Consider the following 23,021-nt stretch of genomic DNA (forward strand, 5'->3'; position numbering starts at 1 on the left):
AATGAGAGGACCATAATGTGATTCTAGTCTTTATTGCCCTTTGCCCATACAGGTTCCCAGTTGCTCACATTCTGAGGCAGGCTCCTTCTGTGCGCGGCCATCCTTCGCCAAAGGTAACTTCAGCCTCTCCCTGGGGGTGATCTGCTCTCTCAAAATATAATTAAAGTTCATTGAACTTGACCAGGTAGACGCTTTCGCACCCACCACTGTCAACAAAATACGTCTGTCTTCTATTTCTACAAAGTTCGTCAGCATTGGAGGCCATATTGAAAAAGGATCGTTCTCCCTTGTTACAATGAGAAACGAGCTATAGGCGTGGAGCGGGGAAAAGTAGTCGGGACATTTCGACGCAAATACAAGAATGTCGGCCATCTTAGAACAGGTAAAATTATACGTTAACATTGACAAGAACAATAGCCTTCGAACTATAAGTAATGTTCAGTAATAAATGTCCATGCACCGTCAAATGGGAGGTAGTCTATTAGAAAATCATTTGTAAACATTTTATCTCGTTTTTTTCGTACCTCTAAGGAACCAACAAAAGACATGTGATGCTATTGTTTAGAGGCCTTTTTTAGGTCTCGCCTGTCGATGCGCATGCGCATCGACCTTGCGAGACTATTGGGGCTTAACCACTCTTTAACTAACTTGCAAGGAATCGTGGCGATTCCTTGCAGTGCCCGTGACTTTTAAGCTCAATGCGCATGCTCATTGAGCTTAAAAGCGCGTGCCCTTCAGTTCCCTCAGCCGCACTCCAGTCCCCTGCTGCTTTCACACCCTCTCCCCGCTCCGCCCCCTCCCCTGCCCGCCGTGTCGCATTTCTTTTCTCCTCTTTGCTCCTCCAGCAGTTCTCTGTCACCTTTCCTTCTCTCCTCCCTTGTCCACCTTTTCATTGTTTTTGCCCACCTCTCCTCCAGTTGAACTCTGTCACTAGCTCCTTTCAGCCCCTTCTCATTCCAGTGTTTTCGGGTCCCATCTCATGCTTGGGGTTAAGCTCCCTTTGCCTGCAAATGCACGGGAAAACGGACAGACACGCACCAGGAAACACCACACAGACGCAGTACAAGCATTGATTAATCACTCGCACACATCACGTTTTACTCCTTTGCTAGTGTTCTCGTTGTTTACATCAGAAAGAAACAGACCTTAAAATGATTGAATAATTGACAGAATCCTCAAATATTGTTAATTCCATTGAAGTCTAGTGAAAACGCTGCTCGAAGATGATATGTTGCTAAAATTACCGTAACAAAATCAATCCACTCACTGTAATATTCTTAATGTAATTGTATGTGCTAGCACCAGAAGGTATGGAGTGAAATTACTTAACTTGTGAGTAAACATATTTGTTCACACCCTCTCCCCGCTCCGCCCCCTCCCCTGCCCGCCGTGTCGCATTTCTCCTCCCCCCTCCCCTTATCTGCCTTTCCCTCCGTCTTGTTTTTTTTTTTACCCGCTCCGCCCCCTCCCTTGCCCGCCGTGTCGCATTTCTTTTCTCCTCTTTGCTCCTCCAGCAGTTCTCTGTCACCTTTCCTTCTCTCCTCCCTTGTCCACCTTTTCATTGTTTTTGCCCACCTCTCCTCCAGTTGAACTCTGTCACTAGCTCCTTTCAGCCCCTTCTCATTCCAGTGTTTTCGGGTCCCATCTCATGCTTGTTATAAAGGGGCTGCCAAAATGCGGACACTCCTCAACCCTCTGCTTCACATGAGACTCTGCGGCTCTCCTGGGACAATAAACCACTCCAGAACAAACATGGAGTTGTCATACGCGGCCATCTATCTCAATTAAAGGCCACATAGCTTCTCTAACCTCTAGGAAAATCTAGCCCTGCTATTTAATTTTGGTGCGGGATTACTGTGTAAAGAAGGTTTGCATAACGTCTCATCTGACTAACTAGTGCTTTAGTTTAGCATTGTATGTGTTTTCATAGGCTTGTGTGTATGTCCTTTAATGCATGTGCATGCTTGTCTTTTTCTGTTCAGTTCCCGTGTCAGTGTGTGCTTACCTGGATTTCCGTTTGTCTAATTTATGTGGCCTTTGTCAACGAGGCAATCCGCTACTCTGTCCAACGTTTATGAAGACGAGACACTCAACCACGCAATGCCACTCACACACACAACGCCACTCACACACACAACGCCACTCACACACGCAACGCCACTCACCCACGCAACGCCACTCACCCACGCAACGCCACTCACCCATGCAACGCCACTCACCCACGCAACGCCACTCAGCCATGCAACGCCACTCACACACGCAACGCCACTCACACATGCAACGCCACTCACACACGCAATGCCACTCAACAACGCAACGCCACTCAACCACGCAACGCCACTCAACCACGCAACGCCACTCAACCACGCAACGCCACTCACACACGCAACGCCACTCACACACGCAACGCCACTCACACACGCAACGCCACTCACCCACGCAACGCCACTCAACCACGCAACGCCACTCACCCACGCAATGCCACTCACCCACGCAACGCCACTCAGCCACGCAACGCCACTCACACACGCAACGCCACTCACACACGCAACGCCACTCACACATGCAACGCCACTCACACAGGCAACGCCACTCATCCACGCAACACCACTCACACATGCAACGCCACTCAACAACACAACGCCACTCAACCACGCAACGCCACTCACACATGCAACGCCACTCACACACGCAACGCCACTCACACACGCAACGCCACTGAAACAACAGCGCCACTCAAACAACAGCGTCACTCACACACGCAACGCCACTCACACACGCAACGCCACTCACACACGCAACGCCACTCACACACGCAACGCCACTCACACAAACAACGCCACTCACACAAACAATGCCACTCATCCACGCAATGCCACTCATCCACGCAACGCCACTCATCCACGCAACGCCACTCATCCATTTGCAAAACGAAAAATGTTAAACTCTTCTATTGCGAGACCTATTGCATTTTCAATGCTTGTTTTAATTGGGCTTGTGTATTTAAACGTGTCATGGAATGTTTGTATTGTAAGGTTTCTAGTGTGCTCAGGTTCTATAATGTAACCTATATCCCGCTGCCGAGGGTTATACCATTCTAAAAGCCCTTGACTACCAGAGTACGACGAGGCCCTGCAGATGGGCTTTAACAACTGGTATAGCTCGAGGTAGGGCTATATAAGGCTATAGAACATCCCACCCTCTAGGGCAGTGGTTCCCAAACTTTTTTGACCCGTGGCTCCCTTGACCTAATTGGCAGTTGGCCGCGGCTCCCCACCATTTTTTTACAGGTGCGGCGCCGCTGGCTTCTCATCACGGCGCACCGGGGTGCCGCGGCGCACACTTTGGGAACCTCGGACTTAGGCCCACGTCACAGTCGGCAGCCGTGCACTGCCCACGCCGGCCCCAGGGTCATCTGTTAGCGCACTTTGTGAAAAGGGCTGTGGCGCAGGAGGCGGGGAGGGGCTGCAACTAATTAGCCATGTGCATTATTCAAAAATGTAGATACGTCAAGTACAAAAACAGAGATGACGCCATTTAATCCAAATGTATCAACATCAGCTGTGCCGGTGCATTCAAAAACAGATTGCTTGCAGCAGTTGGCGTTTCCCCTTTTCCCGCTGTCACACAGCACTGCTGACCTGCGACAGGCCATCATTTGTGGCATTTCTTTCTGTTGAGTCGTGTGTGCTGCCTTTGTTTGAGATGCTAATCCAGGCAGCCTCAAAGCTGGGGGTACGTGGCATGAGTCTGCTATTTCTTGCTCGGGTGGACATAGACTCCCTGGGTATTTCTGACAACTCCTTTTCCCCTTTTAGGATTTACAAGGACTTACAACAGTCAAATTAGTATAAAGACAGAGAAAGGGCAGGGTGTGCTAATGAGGATCCGTATAAGAAGAAAAAAACGGACCAGCAAAGAAACATTAAGCGCTTTGGGAATCCAAGGGTATTTAAAGCGCAATAGAAATAAATATATTTATACAACTCAATGGCAGCTAAGCAATAAACCGAAGGCATGTCCTCCCAAAGGCTATTTCGGTCTCCTTAGTGCCTCTTTTTCTGGGTGTAGATTTTCTTGCAATGTGTTTTACATTCTTTTTCTCATTATTCACCCTCCACCATCCCTAGAAGCTGCAAAACCTTCGAGACTTCAGACACTCTTTCTCTGAGTTCTTCTTTACACGCCTACTGTAATAACATAATATATGCATGTGTTATGCAACCAAATAAACTAAACGGTGTCTAGGCGCTAGGTTCACTTAGCTTTAAGAAAAGAGTTACATGATAAGATCTGGGCCTTCAGACCCCAGCGAAAAGATGAATCAAAAATCGTATTCCACAACTAGAGTTCTTCAACAAAAAAAACCCACAAGGATACAGTGGCCATTCTATCTTTTTTTTTACCTTGTTCTTTGTTCTAGAACAGGATTCGTGGAAACTGGAATACAAAACCGTTTCATTCATAAAATGCGGCCCCATTTGTTACATAAAAAATCAAAACAAGCATTTACAATGCAATGGTTCCGCCTTTGGAAAAGTTTGAGCTATTGGCATTGTAAATGTAAATGACAACATTTGTATTTATGTGTTGGTTTTGAAAACCTGATAAATAAATGGCATTGTCATTTACATTGCCATTAGCTTAATCTCTCGCAAATGTGAGACCTATTGTACCCTACGGACGAGCTCAGCAGACAGCAATTACTAGCACACACACACACACCGAGAGCCACACAAACACACCCAGAGCCAGCCACACACACACACACACACACACAGAGCCAGCCACACACACACATTTCTGCAGTGAGGGTGAATATGCAGTGCTGCAGAGGAGGCCACAGTGTGCAGTGCTGCAGAGGAGAAGACAATGTACAGTGCTGCAGAGGAGGCCACAGTGTGCAGTGCTGCAGAGGAGGAGACCGTGTGCAGTGCTGCAGAGGAGGCCACAGTGTGCAGTGCTGGAGAGGAGGCCACAGTGTGCAGTGCTGCAGAGGAGGAGACAGTGTGCAGTGCTGCAGAGGAGGCCACAGTGTGCAGTGCTGCAGAGGAGGAGACAGTGTGCAGTGCTGCAGAGGAGGCCACAGTGTGCAGTGCTGCAGAGGAGGCCACAGTGTGCAGTGCTGTAATTAGAGTCGGTCTGGGCAGTGATGTAATGATTATCACCTTGCAGTGTTGCCCTCTAGTGCAGTGCTGCTGAGGGGGGTACTGTTTGTAGTGTGGTAATGAGGATTATTCTGTGCATTTCTCCATTAAGCGCTTCTTTGTGTAGTACTGCACGGAGGGCTGTTCTGTGCAGCCCTGCAGTGAGGGTCACGCTCTACAGTGAGGTCTCTCCAGTGCAGTAATAATGGTGGTCCCTCTGTGCAGTGCTGCTGTGGGGGTGTCTTGGTATACTGGAGGGATGCTGTTCAGCCCTGCAGTGAGGGTCAGGCACTACAGTTCTGCAGTGAGGTCTCTCCAGTGCAGTAACAATGACTGTCACTCTGTGCTGTGCTGCGGTGAGGGTGTCTTGGTATGCTCGAGGGACGCTGTGCAGCCCTACTGTTGCTTGGACACTTCACCTCTCGGCTCCAGAATTGAGCCCACCTTCTCTGCTTTGGGGAAGCACCTAGAAGCACATCTGTTCCCCAGTGCGTAATTTGAGCCAGTGGTTTCCGGTGCTCGGCAACGGCACTTAATGTTTGGCACCAGCATTTAATTGTCTGCACCGACATGTAATTGCCGACACTGGCACTTATGACAGCCACCACATTATGATGCTGTTTGTATAAATTAGAGATGAGCAAACAGCAAATGTTTATTAATTCAGTGCGCTTTAAAAACAACAAATACCTGCTGCCCAAGCTATTTTTATATCTTTGGGGGCCTGGAATAGACTGAATTGTCGCACTTGCAGTGTGCTAATTAGTAGTAGTTGTGTAGGTGCTGCCATTGTTCAACAAATGTTCTCCCCACTCAGAAGCCACGACCTGGTCTGTGTTCCACCTCCCAACTTGCTTGCTTGTTTCCAGGCATGTCTTTTGTAATTGCGTGTAACTCCAGGGTTATATGTAGAGCATCCTAGCAACTGTTGGTGCATAGGCGCTATATACGACTGTTAAGTAAATACACCAATAGCTGTTCAATCACTTCCCCCAGTGTGTGCACACAGACACGCTCTCACCCTCCATTGCCTGTCACTTCACCGTATCTCCTTTCCTTTCTCCTCCCCCTCCTACATCTCTCCCCTTCCAGTCTTTCCTATTTTCTTGCCCCTCGCTCTCTCATCCCTTGCCCTCTCAAACCTTACCTTCGCGCCTTCTTCTATCTTTCTCGCAACCACTCCTTCTATTCCCACCCATTCTGTCAGTCTTTCTTGGGGATGGAGGGAGTTTTATATAGCGTGAACTCAACTCGAAGGTATCAGAGCACTTTATATGAGCACCCGTTGCGTTAAAGAGGGACCCATTCATTGTGTTATGCACGGTGAGATTAAATGATTTGCCCAGAATCACAGGTGAGGTTGTTGGGTGTCACACAATGGCTTTGTATACTTGGTCCTCTCTGCCTTAACCAGGATCCAGCAAAGGACTAAAACAAAGGTCTTTAAATATTCAGTAAAATAATCCTTAAACTGCCAAATTGTAGAAATCGTCAGCTGCCCAAATCAGGCTGTGGCATAGTGCTAAGGTGAAGAGATTAATTGCTAAAAAGACTGTAAGCGCAACAGTCGCCCAGAGCCAAGCACTATTCAATAAAAGAAAATGCATAAAGAAAATAGTAGATCATTTAATGTATACATTAATCATTTTTATTTTTAACACCGTATTTTTGTACAGCATTAAAAAACTATTTCAACATACTTGTTGACACCTGAGGCTTTACACGGCATCAAACTGTGACAAACAGCCTTGCATTTTATTCTGAAAGTGACAACTTGTCATTTTGGAAATCATGCTTGGGTGGCATCCCCGCACAGTAAGATCACAGCAGAACCGGGAGCCAGCGCAGTGGGTTAATGCAATTGCTGCGACGAGCGAGTCACAGTTTGAAATTCCGTTGGGAAGACTCTGCCTTTAATCCTCCTATCCTAACTGCAGGCAATGGCTACCAAGACTGATGCTATTTGTTCTGTCAAGCTTTTTGACAGTATGGCTCGGCGCGATATGTACAACTGATCTTATACAGGCACTGAAAGTAAAATTCGCGTTCCGAAATAGGACCCATCTAAAGGATTAGCCAAATGCCAAAGAAAATCAATGATTCGGTGACCTTTTGTCAAGGGGCGCATTATTGGACGCAGCGTGAGAAATGTTCTGCTTGTCGCCGAAAGCTCGCGGCTTCTGCCTTTCCGGGGGTCGAGCGTGACCTTTCTCTTGTTGGGGTGCTGGTTCCCGGCTCCGCGCCCGCGGCGCCCCTGCCGCGGGTCAGTGCCCTCGGGGAGAAGGCAGCTGCACCTGCCCGCCTTTGACTGGCATGGCAGGAAGTGCGCTCCAGCGGGGCGGATGTTTTTGCAGAGCCATTTGTAACCGAGAGCAAACAATGACATACCTTGGAACCACAGACGTGGAAGTGTTTCATGGAAGGACGTGCATTTGTTTCTGTTGAGAGCAAAAACTCCGTGTTCTGCCTGGTAATGGATCTCCGCGAGGCAAGCCGACGGAAATAAGTGGTTTCACAGATGCATTCTTTGGCAGCCTGTCGGTCCCCTAAAGACTTTAGAAAGACTGCAAGCTCCCTCGCTTCCACCGAGTGCTTTCATGTATTGGGCCCGAGCCGCAAACAGGACGGCGCGGAAGACCCAGGATATTGCATGTTTGTGTTCCTGGTATTAATCTGCAGAGGAACATTGTTCTGTCCCATCATTCCCCAATTTACATTTCTGGCATCAGACGTTGCTGTAGCAGGAGGGGCGGGGTGAGCGGGAGTTGTCTGGAACTAAGTACAAAATGAAACAAAAAAATGGCAGATTTCTGTCCCATTGTGTATTTAGCACATACAATTATAGGGTTATGTTAATGGCTGTTGAGGAAGTTCTCAACAACCAGCTGACTGCCTTTAGAGCTACAAACTGTGGTCAAACTGAAATTTAACCCACAACCACCTAAAACAAGTCAGGTCCCGGGCCGGCAGCCAATCACAGCGCGGCCCGGGGAATGACGTCACGGGGGTGTCCCGGGCCGACAGCCAATCACAGTGCGGCCCGGGGAAGGACGTCACGGGGGTGTCCCGGGCCGGCAGCCAATCACAGCGCGGCCCGGGACACACAGCATCAAGGGGCGGGACTTAAAAAAAGAGTCAGAAACGCCCACGATTCGCGTTCTGACCGGGAGAAAGTGATTGACAGTCGATGTCTTCCAATGGCTAGCCTTCATTTATGGAGCTAGCCAATGGAAGACAGAGGCGGGACCAAAGCCCCATATGTAGGACATAAGATTTTGCCCTGGGCGGAGCAACTGCTACGCAGTTGCTACAGCCAGGGCGAAACCTAAAAATGCAAAAAATCCTGGACTATGATGATAACGAATGCTCTGAAGGACCCTGCTAGAGTCTAGATATTAATCGACACCATTAGATGCCACTAGATGGAGGAGTTGCCCTTTGTTTGATTTGAGTTGTTCGTGGATCTGTGTTCGAACTGTGAAACTGCATTTTTATTATTTGCGCCGTGTTTCTCTGCAAGCAGCTTTACTTACTTGTGGGGAATTTTTAAAAAAGATGGTGGAGCTCGCCAAACCTCCAACCCCGATCCCCTGCGCAGCCAAGTAGGTGCTGGCGCTGAGGGACAGGGACAGGGGCTTACAGCCGCTCATAGCCGCCATCTTGAGAGGGCTAAGGGGTTTGCAGTCTGGCTGCAGGACGCCTCCCGCCCTCCTCTGCACCATAGAAATATCACGTCTCTACGTCCGCAGCGGGCACGCAGACTGCGCGCCGATGGCGCGCCAAAGGCAAGCCCGTCTGCGCCCGTCCGCGCCCGACCGGGACCAGGGGCCACCCCCCTGTCCACTTTCAGAGACAGAGGTTGATATATAATAGGGACTCCCTGCACCAACTGCGACCCTTCACACTAGCATGCTGCTATCACCACTTTCACCCTTTGGAGACCCCCCATCTCTGCCCTCACTGTGAGTCTGAGATAACTAATCCATTGACCCAGCCGGTTCTAAAGGACTATCATATGTTTCTTCTTAATTGCAGGTCTCTTCCAAAACACAGCCTAGAGATATCCATGTTGTTGGATGAGCACACCCCGGATGCAGTCTTTTTAACTGAGACTTGGTTGACCCAAGATTCCCAGTGTGATCTAGTGCAAGCCCTTATTCCTGGCTATCAGATAGCCCGATTAGATCGTCCGCAGGGCAAAGGCGGAGGCCTTGCGATCCTTTATAAGGACATCTATACATGTCGCTGTTTGACGGAGTCTATTGCTGACTGTGAAAGTCTGCCCTTTGTTATTGAATTTTCACCAAATAACAGCTTCTCTGGCATTCTTATCTACCGTCCCCCTGGACCTATCAAACAATTTCAAATAGCTCTTCCCTCTGTCGTGGCAGAATTGGTCACATCTCCCTCAAATTTTACACTACTTGGAGATTTTAATATCCGTTTCGATAACATCTTAGATACCGTCGCCACAGGAATGACAGCCAGCTTAGCTGCTATCCAACTAAAGCAACTTGTCTTAGGTTCAACACACATTAAAGGTCATCTTTTAGACCCAGTATTCAGTAACAGCGAACACCTTAAAGTGGGTAGTATCAGCCACCTTCCCTGGACTAATCATTTCTTGATCCCTTTAACCTGGACTACTTCTAAATCCCCATCCTTCATCCCCCTCCCACGAAAAACTCGAAACTGGTCTAAGCTCAGTATAGATAATTGGTCCAGTATCAGTATTCTTACTGCCACTAGTCCCTCACTCTCCTGTGACCCTTGCATTAATAACAAGTTATTTAACAACTGGATCACAAGCTCCTTGGACTCCGCACTTCCTTTCCGTACCTCTGGTACAAAAAGGCAGCAAAAAACAGCGCCCTGGTACTCAGAAGAGCTCAGGGGGAAAAAACGTCTTTGTAAAAGATTAGAAAGAAAGTGGCGTATGACTTATGATTCTACGGACAAAGCGATCTATAGGGAAGCTATTAGGACCTATAAAATCGAAATAAAAATCACACAGCCTGCTTACTATACTGAAAAGATTAGGTTGGCTAAGTCCAAGCCTAAAGAGATCTATCAGATAGTGAAAACACTAACTAGGCTGCCGTCTCCCTCGACAGGTAATGATAATTCATCCTCTCGATGAGACGAATTGGCTAATTCTTTCTTTCTGAAAGTAAACACAATCTACCTCTCCTTCTCAGATCCAGACGTAGATTTGTCCACTCAAAGATCGGACCTACCCATAGAGATAGAGGCTTCCTGGTCCACTTTCCCCTGCTGCACCTTGACACTCTTGAGCTCTTAATAAACCAAATAAAATTGGGTTCTCCATGTGACCCTGCTCCCCCTGGCTCGCTGATCCTAGCCAATAAAGTCATTCTTCCCACACTCATGGAGTTGTTGAACTCTTCCATAGTAAGTGGGATAGTGCCACAGGCATGGAAGCATGCCATGGTTCGAGCTTTGCTGAAGAAACCCGCTCTGGATCCGTCGAACTTTAACAACTATCGTCCGATATCACTTCTTCCCTGGGTAACCAAGATCTTAGAGAAACATATTAACATCATTGTAACTCAGTTCCTCGAGCGTAACCATCTGCTTGACGTTTCCCAGACAGGCTTCCGCCCCAAACATGGGACGGAGACTGCTTTGCTGGCTGTGACAGAAGAGACAAGGCGGATCCTGGATCAGGGAGGGTCGGTGGCAGTGATCCTCCTTGACCTGAGCGCCGCCTTTGATACGGTAAATCATAAAATCCTTTTAAACCGTCTCCTTGACCTGGGATTATCAGGAGAAGCCCTGGCTTGGCTCAGGTCCTTCTTAAGTGATCAAACTTTCCAGGTCTTTGAAGGTACATCGGTCTCTTCCAGCAAGCCACTGGGATGTGGGGTGCCGCAGAGCTCTTCATTGAGCCCTACGCTCTTTAATGCATACATGGGACCGCTGGCTGGGATTGTGCGTCCGCATGGTATTAACATCATCACCTATGCGGACGATACCCAGCTAGTGGTCTCCCTCGTGCAAAAGAGCAGCCCACAACCACAGTCCAATTTAACAACATGCCTGGAACAGGTCAAGAGCTGGATGACGAAGTCCTGTTTGAAGCTCAATGACGATAAAACAGAGCTTATGCTCCTAGGCCCTTCAGCCCCTTCTACCTTGGGGCTGTTATGGCCTCTGAGCATGGGCACAGCCCCCACCCCCAGAGATAACATCAAAAGCCTGGGGGTGTGGACGGACAAATCATTGACCTTCGACATGCAGGCTACTAAAGTCTCAGCGACCTGCTTTGGCCTCTTGAGGATGATTAAAAGAATTCTTCCACTTCTTCCCTTTGAGGCCAGGCAGATAGTTATACAGGGCTTAATTCAATCTCGCCTTGACTTCAGCAATGCTTTGTACCTGGGGGCGCCGGAGTACACTCTACAAAAACTGCAGCGTATTCAAAACTGTGCAGCCCGCACACTGCTTGGAACTCCCCGTAGAACCTCAATAAAATCTGGCTTAAGAACGTTGCACTGGCTCCCCATTAGAGAGAGAGTCAAGTTCAAATCCATGTGCATCGCCCACCAAGCTTACTGGAAATCCGGTCCAAAATCAGCCACTCTCTGGTATCACCATACCAACCCACTAAAGCCCTCCGCTCTTCACATGCTTTTTTAGCTCAAGTTCCTAGGATTCAAAGAGCGAGGGCCGGAGGTTGATCCTTTGCTTATAAAGCCCCTAAACTTTGGAACGCTCTTCCCCTTCATCTTAGAGCTGACTCTAACCTGTTGAGCTTCCGCAAACAGCTCAAGACTTTTCTGTTTAATTAGTTGGATTTTCCCCTGCTCTTTTTTCTGAAGGTACTGTTTGTAGTCTTAGCGCCTGGACGCCTCAGGGCAGCTGTTAGCGCTTAATAAAACTGTTTTCATTTCATTTCATTTCATTTCATTCGAATGCCAGTTTCAAAGTAAAGCTAGTAACTAACCTCCCGTATGTATCCAGCTATAAGTATCCTAAGGAATACCTTTGACCCATTCTCCTAACCACTGGAATCCGACAGTATTACCCAGGTGCACTGTCAACATGTCCACAGCACCCTCCGTAATCGCACGAGCTCTTAATTGAGCCATTTAAATGCAGAGGACGATCGCTGGGATCACGTTCAGCACAAAGGAAGGGGAGGAATTGCGGCTGCAATTTTAACGACCCACACCCTGGGCGGCGGCACAGCGCCCCGGGCTCCTCATCACGGCGCACCGGGGTGCCGCGGCGCACACTTTGGAAACCACGGCTCTAGGGGTATAAGGTTATAAATAAAAAAGGGAGAAATATATAGACACCATTGAACTGTTTGAGCTCCCGGCTGCTACCAGCCATAAGCTAGAGTTACTCCTTAAATTGAGATCTCAACATTCCAGTATTCTATCAGTAGCGTTCCCTGGACAAACAGGTATTCACTGGCTGGAGAAGGAGCATAGTTCCATTATCGGCGCAGGATGATCCCCACCCGCACCAAAGTAGAAAAGGCATGCTTAAATACACCACACAACTTTTTTGTTTGGAGAAAATATATGGCTGCAGGTTTATACCTATGCTACCCTGCCCGTCTGATGAGCCAAGCACTGTGGAAACCCAATCAGCGCTCCCCTTATAGGGGTGATCCCCTTACTGGATCACGTGACACATTGGTCCCTTATTAGGCACACCCCTTTCAGGGCGGAGTGTAGCAAGGCAAGCCCCCGGTTGTTCAGGCCCACAACCGCCCGAAGGACTAACGGGGCGCCAACGTCATTGTACCAGGACCCTCCCCTGAGGCTCCTGGGATTTGGCTCTGGCACCCTTATTGTGCTCTTGCAGAGGTATCCTTCTGTACCCAGACTGCTTCCAGATCGCCCCGTAACTCCGCCTGCAACAACAAAGAAAACATTACAACATCCTCAAACTCCCCTTGCCTGCCCCAAACCGGGTACGTGGTAGGGTGGGAGACGACGTGTCGGGCAGCAAAGAAGCCCAACAATGGCGGGGAGGCCTAAATACCCCTCCCCATCCCCCGGCGCGACGGACATGACGTGTCCAGCGTGGCCTGTAAGGGGACTCCTCCTGGAGTCCAGCAGAAGCGAATGGGGGAGGCGCCTAAATGGCACTAAGGGTGGCCGCCCTCCGAGGTGGCCCCCTGCGGGGGCCGCGGGCAGCCGCATTTTACCTACACGCCAACAGGAAAGAAAAGTGGGAGATTTAAAAAAAGAATCAGGAGAATGTATTTTCCCCATTGACTTCTACTGAAGCAGAGACAATTTCAGGCGGGAGACACCCAAAATGAGCCATTTTCTGCTTAGAAAAATGGTGATCTTCTACCTGAATTGGGTCTATTTGCATGAATGATTTTAGGACGTATTTATAGGGGTTTCTCTTAATTTTGAAAACAGATCATAAGCCATTGTTAACAAGCATTTACAAAGCAAATAGGTCTATCCAATGTAAGAACTACAACTCCTCTAAATGTTAGTAGGGTAAAGGAGTGTGGCGTGGAGTGTTGTAAAGTAGAGTAGAGTGTTATGGAGTGGCGTATAGTAGAGTTGAGTGGTGTGGAAAGGAATGAAGTGGAGTGTCATGGAGTAGTGGACTATGTTGTGGAGTGTTGTAAAGTGGAAGGGCATAGAGTTGAGTGGCGTGGCATAGAGTGTTGTGGAGTGGTGTAGAGTGGAGTGCAACAGAAGGTGTTGCATAGAGTGGAGAAGAGTGTTGTGGAGGAGAATGTTGAGGAGTAGAATGGCGCACAGTGGAGTAGATTGTCATAGAGTGGAGTGGCATATAGTGTTGTGAAGTGTTGTAGAGCTGAGCGGAGTGGCGTAAAAGGTGTTGCATACAGTCGAGTAGAGTGTTGTGGAGTAGAGTGCTGTAGAGTGGCATACAGCCAAGTAGATTTTCATAGAGTGGAGTGGAGCAGTGTGTCATAGAACAGAGTGGAGTAAAGTGTCGTGGAGTGGCATAGAGGGAGTTGCATAGAGTGTTGTAGAGTGGAGTACTGTAGTAGAATGCCACAGAATGGAGCAGAGTGGAGTAGAATAGAATAGTGTCAGTGGAGCAGAGTTCAATGGAGTAGAGCATCATAAAGTGGGCTAGAGTGAAGTGGCATAAAGTACAGTGGTGCAGAGCAGAATGGCATAGAATGCAGTGGCATAGAGTGCATTGGTTTTGAGGAAAATGGTGTAGAGTTCAGAGGTATAGAGTAGAGCAGTGCAGAGTAGATTGCAGTGACATAGAGTGCAATGGCATAGAATGGAGTGGTGCAGTCTAGAGTAGAGTGGAGCAGAATGGCACAGAGTAGAGTTTCGTAGAGTGAAGTGGCATAGGGTGTAGTGGTGCAGAGGAGAGTGCAGTAGGGTAGAGTCCAGTGGTGTAGAGTGCAGTAGAGTGGTACAGAGCTGAGTGGTGCAGAGTAGAGTGCAGTGGCATACAGTGCAGTCATGCAGAGTAGTGTGTCAGAGTGCTGGGTTATAGAGTGCAGGTATGTAGAGTGCAGGGTCATAAAGTGGTGCAGAGTAGAGTGGTGCCGAGAGCAGTGTGTTATTTCCTTATTTAAAGGTGATACAAAAGGTTGGTGAAGAGTTCTAGAGCGTGGCTGTGCCCATGCTCTAGGACAGTGACAGCGGAGGCACTTGGCTGTTAGCCTCCCTCCCATTCAGATGTATTAAACTCACTTTGAATCTTTCATTGTCTCAGCATTGATTCTTTTTATTGACGACGCAGCATGGCCTTCTGACTGGGAGGAAGGTCACATGAAGACCAACAGATATTCCCCAGTGGTATTCCTCGACAGTCATGCCCTGCAAGGTCTTCGTTTGGAGCTCGAGATCCGGTTGATTGATGAACACTGATAACTTTTGGGAAGTTGCCGCTCAGTATTACCATGTGGAATGCTGGTCCGTAGGACTTGTGGTCAAATTTTGGGGGAAATTTGTGGTTTTCAAGTGCCGGTATTGCGCAACGTAAATTAGTGGGGAAGTGGGGGGCGTGGCTTGGCACGCGGCAATATGGCAGCGCTGTAGTGCTGCTCCGCCGGCCACCGTGAAATATCCTTAAATATCCTTCCTTTGCCCGAGACAGCTGCCCGAATATTGGCGCGGAGCAGACTGCGGACACCTGAGGCTATAGTTTGAGAGGCTGACCGGAGCTGTGGGGGCCCGCGGCGCTTTGATAGAGGCGCAGGTTAGTTGCTGACTCTGGGGTCTCGTGGGGCTGAGTACGGAGCGGAGTGTGGCTGAGACACTGGCCACTGCTCCGGACGACTTTGGCTGCCTGTACGCACGAGTGTGGAGCTGACGGAGAGGATTGCGCCTGGCGAGAGCGCTCCGACTGCGGGACGCTGCGGCCGCCCGCGAGCGGCCCTCGAGTTTTGAGACTCCGAGGGGAGAGGCTTACCGCTGGGCAGCAGACTGCCGTTGAGGGCCGGATCACGCACAGGGCCAGGGAGTGGGCCGCGGACTTCTCCCCTTCCCAAATCCCCGAACAGACTTTGGAGACACAGCGGGGGCAGAGACTACAGGAACCACTTGCCCCTGGACGCGGTCGCCCCCCTTGGAGAGAACAGCGGGGGGACACCTATAAGGCTCTGTGGGCGGTCCTCGAGTTTCGTGCGGCCGGATGGGGATCCCGGACGCTGAGCCCCTCTAGCACGCCAGCGGCTGGCTCCGGAGAATACACTGGGCCACGGGTGGGCCGCAGCTCTCGTGATCGAGCCACTGGTCCTACTTGGAGAGCTTTGCCATATACAGTCTGACCAGGCAGCAGTACGGGGGATGACTCGGCGGTGAGGCCTACTGGCTGGGTGATTGTGCACACTCCTGTGTATTGAGTCCTCCACTGCTTTTCAACCATAGCCTGTGAATTTCGCCGCACTCACGGGGAACCTGTGACCTGTGCTGAATCTTCGTGGGGCCTAGCAGAAGCTAAAGAGGAGGTGGTGAGGAGGTGGTGAGGCGGCGCTGCATGACAACTGACAACCCCTGAGTGAACAGATCTCCACGTGCTCGGGCCGAGGTGGGTCGCCACAGTAATTTGCAAAGACTGTGAAGGTGAGCCTCCTCGTGGCAGTGCGTAGGGAGTGGATATAATACGAAGTGTGCGTGGCTGAAGGGACCGTCCCAGAAAACCACTAGTGTAGTGTTGAAGATCATAAAATCAGTAGGGCGGTGGCTGCATGTCTGGATTTAGGGGGCTGCAAGCTCTTGGGGACGACATGGGCAAACCGGACAAAGCCCAATCGAAACTCACATTTGAACTCCGTAAGACCGGCAAACCGTCTCTATCTGAGACATCAGACCCTGACATGGAGTCCGCATCACAGAGTTCATCTACTCTGGAGAAAGCGTTGGCGGCCATCCAAAATAGCCTGCAAGCGATAGATGGGAAGATTGAAGCCCTGAATGGCCGCATGGACCAATTTTCCACGAAATTAGACAAACAAGCTACGCGCATTGGAGAGGCGGAACAGAGGATCTCTGACACAGAGGACGGTCTCCAACAGGTGGCAGAAAAAACGTCGGATATAACCAAGCTGCTGGCGGTCATTCAAGCAAAGAATGAGAACATGGAAGCGAGGTCAAGACGCAATAATATTCGCGTGCTGGGGCTACCGGAGTCGACGAATGTGGGCCGGCTAGAGGACTACATTGAGACCATAATGCGAGAAGTGTGCGAAGTGGATAAGCTATCCCTATGTTTGCGGTTGAAAGAGCTCACAGGTCTTTGGCGGCTCGCCCACCCCCGGACACCCCGCCGAGGCCCATTATCGTGCGCCTGCTCAACTACAGGGACAGAGACACAGTTCTACGCATTACTAGACAAAAGGGCAAAGTACTCTACCAGAACACTCCGCTATCATTCTACCCAGATTTCACTGCGCAAAAGCTGCGCGGAAAGACTTCCCGAATGTGAAGAAACTGCTACTGCAAGAAAATATCCTGTACACCATGCTATACCCCGCTAGACTGGGTATCGGCGAGTTTGAAGGAGGGAAAATCTTCACGACACCGAAACAGGGGATGGCATATGCTAAGACTCTACAGAAACGGCGCAGATCTCCTGGCTCCACATCCGACGTTGAAGACTGAGTATAACAATGTTCAAGCTGCATATTCTTGTTTTATTGTTGCCTGTGTAGCAAAATGTTTCTTACATGATGTCGGAGATTTTGAGGATAGTGCGAGGGACGGGAGAGTGTCCGAATGGTTGACAGCTCTTGCAGGTGTGACATGAGATTGACTCTGCTGATGGGATATATCTGAAATGTTTATGGGAGAAGGGAGGGACTCCTGCACAATACAAGTTCAAATTTGATGACTGGCAGTCTGCTTGCTCTAGAAATGCTACGTATTCTGCTATTGGCACCGAGTTACAGGGGGGGGACAAGACGCAACGAACGTGGTGGCCCACTTCCGCCTAGTGCCGGGAGTGTTTGTCGCCGCCATGGCCCTCAATTGGAATGACCCAAAAAGTATTACGAATGTTCTTGTTTCCATTGGGATGGGGGGGGGGGGGGGCGGGTGTATCACGTCTTTGGCGGGGCGGGTTGGGGTTGCCAAAGTGGGTGGGGGGGGGGCCTGAGCCTGAGCCTTTCATCTGCTTTCGGGATATGTTATGGATGTATGCACACACTCTGACACTCTCTGTGCAGGAGCTTGTTGAATTCCCACTATGGAAAGATGCTGGCTCACGATGGCCCACAGGGGTGACTGATGGCGGGTGAGAGGTACAACTGCATTACATGGAATGTGCGCGGACTAAACACACCTAAAAAAACCAGACAGGTACTCGCACACTTGGACAGGCATGACGTACGCATTGCCTTATTATAGGAAACCCATCTGACCACACACACTGAGGGAACGGCGTTGGGCGACCTTCCGGTTGGCCTCCTCATACTCTAATTATGCCAGAGGAGTCTTAATCCTTGTCAAGAAGGGTACCCCATTTCAACCGCTTGACACCAGGACAGATGGAGAAGGACGATGGGCGGTGGTGCGGGGTAAGCTGGGGAGGGTGATGGTGACTATAGCCAGTGTTTACGGGGCGGTGGTCGATGAGCCAGCATAATTTCTGTCTCTATTTCAGGTGTTGCGTGCATGGCCAGAATCGGCATTGTTGCTTGGGGGGGATTTGAACACATGTCTAGATCCACAGATGGACAGGTCTGCTTCGACTAGTAATCGTATGGTGAGGGTGGCTCAATGTGTGCGTGATTTCATGGAGGAGATGGGGCTGTCAGACACTTGGCGTCTACGTCATGCAAGGGATAGGGAGGGCACACATATCACACCAGCTCATAACACATGGTCGCGACTGGACTATTGGTTGTTAGATAGTGTAGCTACTGGCTGGGTTACGGAAGTTAGGAATTTGCCACGGACTCTGTCGGACCACAATCCAGTTCTGCTGCAGCTCTTGGTACCACTCAATATGCGCCACCCATTCACCTGGCGGTTGCGCGCGGATTCTCTTTTAGACCCTGTATATGAGGACACAATTAGGAAAGCTATAGTACAATACTTCGACTTGAATGTGGGCTTGGTCGATAGTGCAGCCACCTTATGGGAGGCATTCAAAGTCACTATAAGGGGAGTATGCATAGGTACATCGGCAGGTATATTACGGGATCTAAGGGGACAACTGCGGCGTACTGAGGACTGGAGGCCTCGTATGACCCACTGCCTACACCTGAGACACTGGCACTCATTAGAGAATACATTGAGGAACATAAGTCACTAGCTAATTCTGAGGTGAAGTATCTCTCCAAGAGGTTTGTGGCGAGAGCATATGGGGAAGGTGGGAGGCCCGGTAGGGTGTTGGCTAATCGGCTCCGTGAACGTGCAGATGCGTCCCAGGTAGAGCACATTGTAGATGATGTGGTGGGGGGACATTTTGCTCCTGAGGACATCCTGGGTCAATTCCGCAGTTTCTATGAGGAGCTATACGCCCTGAGCGACTACCTATCGGATACAGCGTGCGCCTGGTTGTCCGACGTGCATAGAAAATCTTAGCTTGCCCATTGACGAGACAGATATTAGGGAGGCTATTCTCTCATTGCCTAACAAAAGGGCCCTGGGCCTGATGGGCTGACAGCAGAATTTTACAAGCAATATGTGGATCTGCTTACGCCTCACATGCTAGAAATGTATGCTGAGGCGCTTGAGGTTGGCCACCTCCCACCATCTATAAGACAGGCACTCATAATCACCCTGTTGAAGAAAGATAAGGACCCGTCTCGGTGCGAATCGTACCGCCCCTTATCCTTAATTAATATTGACGCTAAAGTCCTCGCGAAAATATTGTCCACCAAACTACATCCTTAAATGCCCCTATTGGTTTTACCAGACCAGGCTGGTTTCATCCCAGACCGATCCACCTCCTGGAACCTTAGAACGATTTTTTCCATGTTTCATGTGCTGAACCCTGAACTGCCTGCTGTGGCCGTGCTCCTGGACGGGGCCAAGGCGTTCGATTCCATTGAATGGAAATACATGCTATCCATTCTGTACAGGATGGGGTTTCCCCCCATCTTCGTCTGCTGGATACAGATTCTGTATACGGACACTTCGGCGCGTGTGCGAGTGGGTGGCCTAACCTCAGATTCGTTCACCATACAGCGTGGTACTAGACAGGGGTGCCCCCTATCCCCTTTCCGCCATTGTATTGGAACCCCTCGCTCGTAGGATACGCCAAACCCACAGGGCGGCGGCTCTGAATTTTAATAATAGACCAGTTGGCAAATCTGCGTATGCAGATGATATGGTCCTATATATTCGAGAACCACAAGTATATTTATTGCAGGTTATCCGTGAATACATTCGTTACGGGATGTACTCTGGCCTAACCATTAATTGGGAGAAGTCTGTAATTGTTCCCCTTACACCGGCCACCAGAGCACCTCAGGTAGATTACCCCTTACTATGGTCAGAGGACCCTGTGAAATACCTGGGGATATGGATCCATCGAGATCCTGCGACGGTAATTCGGGAAAATTATGGAAGGGCCTACATGGAACTGATACAACAGATTGATAAATGGGTGGGGCTACCCTTGTCCTTAGCGTACCGTATAGCTGTAATCAAAATGGTAGTACTGCCTATATTTTTGTACTTGTTCTGTAACATTCCGATCCGCTTAAACAAGCAATTTTTTAAAACGGTGCAGTCACAATTGCTTCGTTTGGTCTGGGGGGCGAAACCGCCGAGAATTAGCTGGGCTACGCTCACATTACCCTTTGAAAAGGGGGTTTCTGCGCCCCAGACTTCTTTGTATATTACTTGTGCGGACTGGCCCAATGCGCTTTTTTCTGGTTTCGGCCACATGAGTTTATTCCACATGTAGCGGTCGAGGAAGGGGACGCCGGTGAGACCCCTTTACAAGGGATTATTACACATGTTCGCAGACTGACGCCCAAGTCGGAGATAAACACAATTGACGCCACGGTGTCTGCATGGCAGATTATAGGTAAAAGAACAAAAAAACTCCTGTTGTATGCGCCAAACATGCCTCTTGAGGGTCATAGTGCTCTGTCGGTTGCGCAGGAGCGTGGGTCGATTCGCGCACTCAAAGAGGCGGGCATTTCGGTGATGGGTGATCTATACAAGGACGGGACATATCTCACTGGTGAGGATTTATAGTATATTTCTAACCCCACACTGCTATTCACTTATACCTGCTATCGCTTGCGCATAGCCATCAGAGACCACTATCCAACATTCCCAGAGGAGCCGGCAATCTCCAAGTCACTGCAACTGGTTATAACGGACGCCAGCAAGAAACACCTCCTCACTAAATTATATAAGATGGTGCAGGAAGAGTCGGTACTCTCGGAAGACAGGAGCTTAGAAAGAAGGAACGGGGTTTTAGATTCACAGGTCACGTTGGAAATGTGGGGACAGATTTGTGGAATGACGGGGAAGCTATCAGCTAACAGTAACTTACGCATCATACACCTTAAATTTATACATCAGACATATCACACTCCCGCACGGCTCCACAGAATGGGACTCAGAGACAATAGCTGCTGTAGGCGATGTGGCCAAGAAGGAGCAGACTTTGTACATTTGGCTTGGCAATGCAGGGGGTTGCACGCATACTGGGAAGAGGTGCTGGGGATGATCTACACAATGACTAGGCACTGGCTTGATTGCTCCCCACTATTATGCTTGTTGGGATATGTACCTGCGGTGCAGGGGGCAATAGGACGCTTTGTAAGAGTTGCTCTGCTGTTGGCTCAAAGAAGAGTGCTGTTCACTTGGGATTGGAAAAGATGCCCGACAACTACCAAATGGTTTACTGACATGGCATATTGTCTAGAACAGCTGACCCTTTAAGAAGAAGAACTTCCGAGGGGATCCCGTCCTAATGACATTTGGGCCCCGCTACGGGAATACTTGCTGGCCCGCAGTGAGCAAGCTGAGGATACTGTGAATGCTCACACTGATTGACGGGGAAATGATACCTGCTGAGGTCTTAGATGAGGGTGTACAAGCTCGCGATAAGATGGGGTGTACTGGGGCGGACATACAAGTCCATCAGTGGATAAGGTCTGATTATGCTGAAGTGTGTTCTAACTTGCAGATCAACAGGCTCGGGTGGGTGGGGGGCTGGGCGGTTCCTTTGTAATATTTTTTGGCTCTGTTATTGGTCAAGACTATGTGTGATGAATGTATTTTATGGATATATCATTGTTATGCCATTTTTTGAAAATCAATAAAAAAAATTAAAAATATAAAGTAGTGAGGAAGTGGCCTAACTGCACAACATGGGATCATGAGGGAAGCTCACTGGATGTCTTGGGTGAAGCGTCACTTGAAGGTTGCTTAGCAATGTCAAACAGGAGGATTGATCACTGCATGTCAAGGCAGCAGTTTTATGACATTAGCAACTGTTGCTAAGAGCGCTTCTCAGCTGCAATGAATTTTCAAAGTGTCACGAGGAGAGTGTTGTACGTCAAGGCAGTGTTATTACGCCGGTATTAGAACATGTTGTGAGGGGTGTGTCTCGGCTGCCAGGAGTGATCACTGCTCGTTGCAGTTGAGTTTTTGTTGTTGCCTGCCCTTAAAGAAAAAGCCAGTTTACATTGTGCAGCTGACAGAACATTCAGCAAGGGGTGTATTTCGGCATCTAGTTACTCAATGACAGGCATACTGGAAATATATTGCATGTTACATCACTTTAACCATTATTTCAGTGACACGCACGCTAGAGTGCAACACTCCATGTCTTATATAAAATGCATATTTGGTACTGAAACATACGGAAAAATAAATCTGTTTGTTTTGCATTACCGTTGTAGACATTTAGGAAATGACACAGGACAGTTTGCTTTTGCTACCAACATTTCATTGAATTAGAGCTCTTGAAGGCAATTATAGATAGCAGTCACGTTGGTCTTAGTTATGGAAGGTTTAGTAGCACCAACATATTTTTTGCAAAGTCCTGGGAAGCCCTACAATGCCCTGGGAGAAGGGTTTTGAAGCATATGCTCAAGCCATTGGTGCGACATGTTTATGGTAGCCAGCAAGTTAGTCATACTAAAACACTGTTTAGGAGAAGAGGGAAACCTCGTGCCTGCTTTATCGTCTGATGTAGATAAAGAGGAAGACTAAGAAAGAGAAGAAAACGATTAATGGGAAGTTGCAGCTGGGAAATTGGATGTCAATTTTGGAAAGAAGAAAAATTAAGAGGTAGAGAGGTTTACATTTATGTAAATAAGTCATCTTCCTGGTGAGTTGGTAAAAAGCTATGTTGCCAGTTTGAGATTGCTTGCTGCAACGTGTAACTACAAAGATAAAATGTTAAGGGACCAGCTGCTTTTAAAAGTAAATAACAGGAAAGAGCAAGAGAAACTTTTGAACATGG

At 49.0% G+C, this 23,021-nt stretch overlaps 1 protein-coding gene across 2 annotated transcripts in view; it reads right to left on the minus strand.

Annotated features, from left to right (window-relative positions):
* TAB1 (TGF-beta activated kinase 1 (MAP3K7) binding protein 1) overlaps nucleotides 1-236 on the minus strand; it is a 183,353-nt gene extending 183,117 nt beyond the window's left edge. For both annotated transcript variants that reach the window (XM_078683463.1, XM_078683459.1), the window contains exon 1: nucleotides 69-236. In XM_078683463.1, coding sequence (XP_078539589.1) covers nucleotides 69-101 — 33 coding nt within the window. In that variant the 5' untranslated portion in view covers nucleotides 102-236. The remainder of the gene's footprint in view (nucleotides 1-68) is intronic.
* Nucleotides 237-23,021: the final 22,785 nt, after the last annotated feature.

Source organism: Lissotriton helveticus, chromosome 1_1 (assembly GCF_964261635.1).
Source record: "Lissotriton helveticus chromosome 1_1, aLisHel1.1, whole genome shotgun sequence".
In the NCBI taxonomy this organism is placed as follows: Eukaryota; Metazoa; Chordata; class Amphibia; order Caudata; family Salamandridae; genus Lissotriton; species Lissotriton helveticus.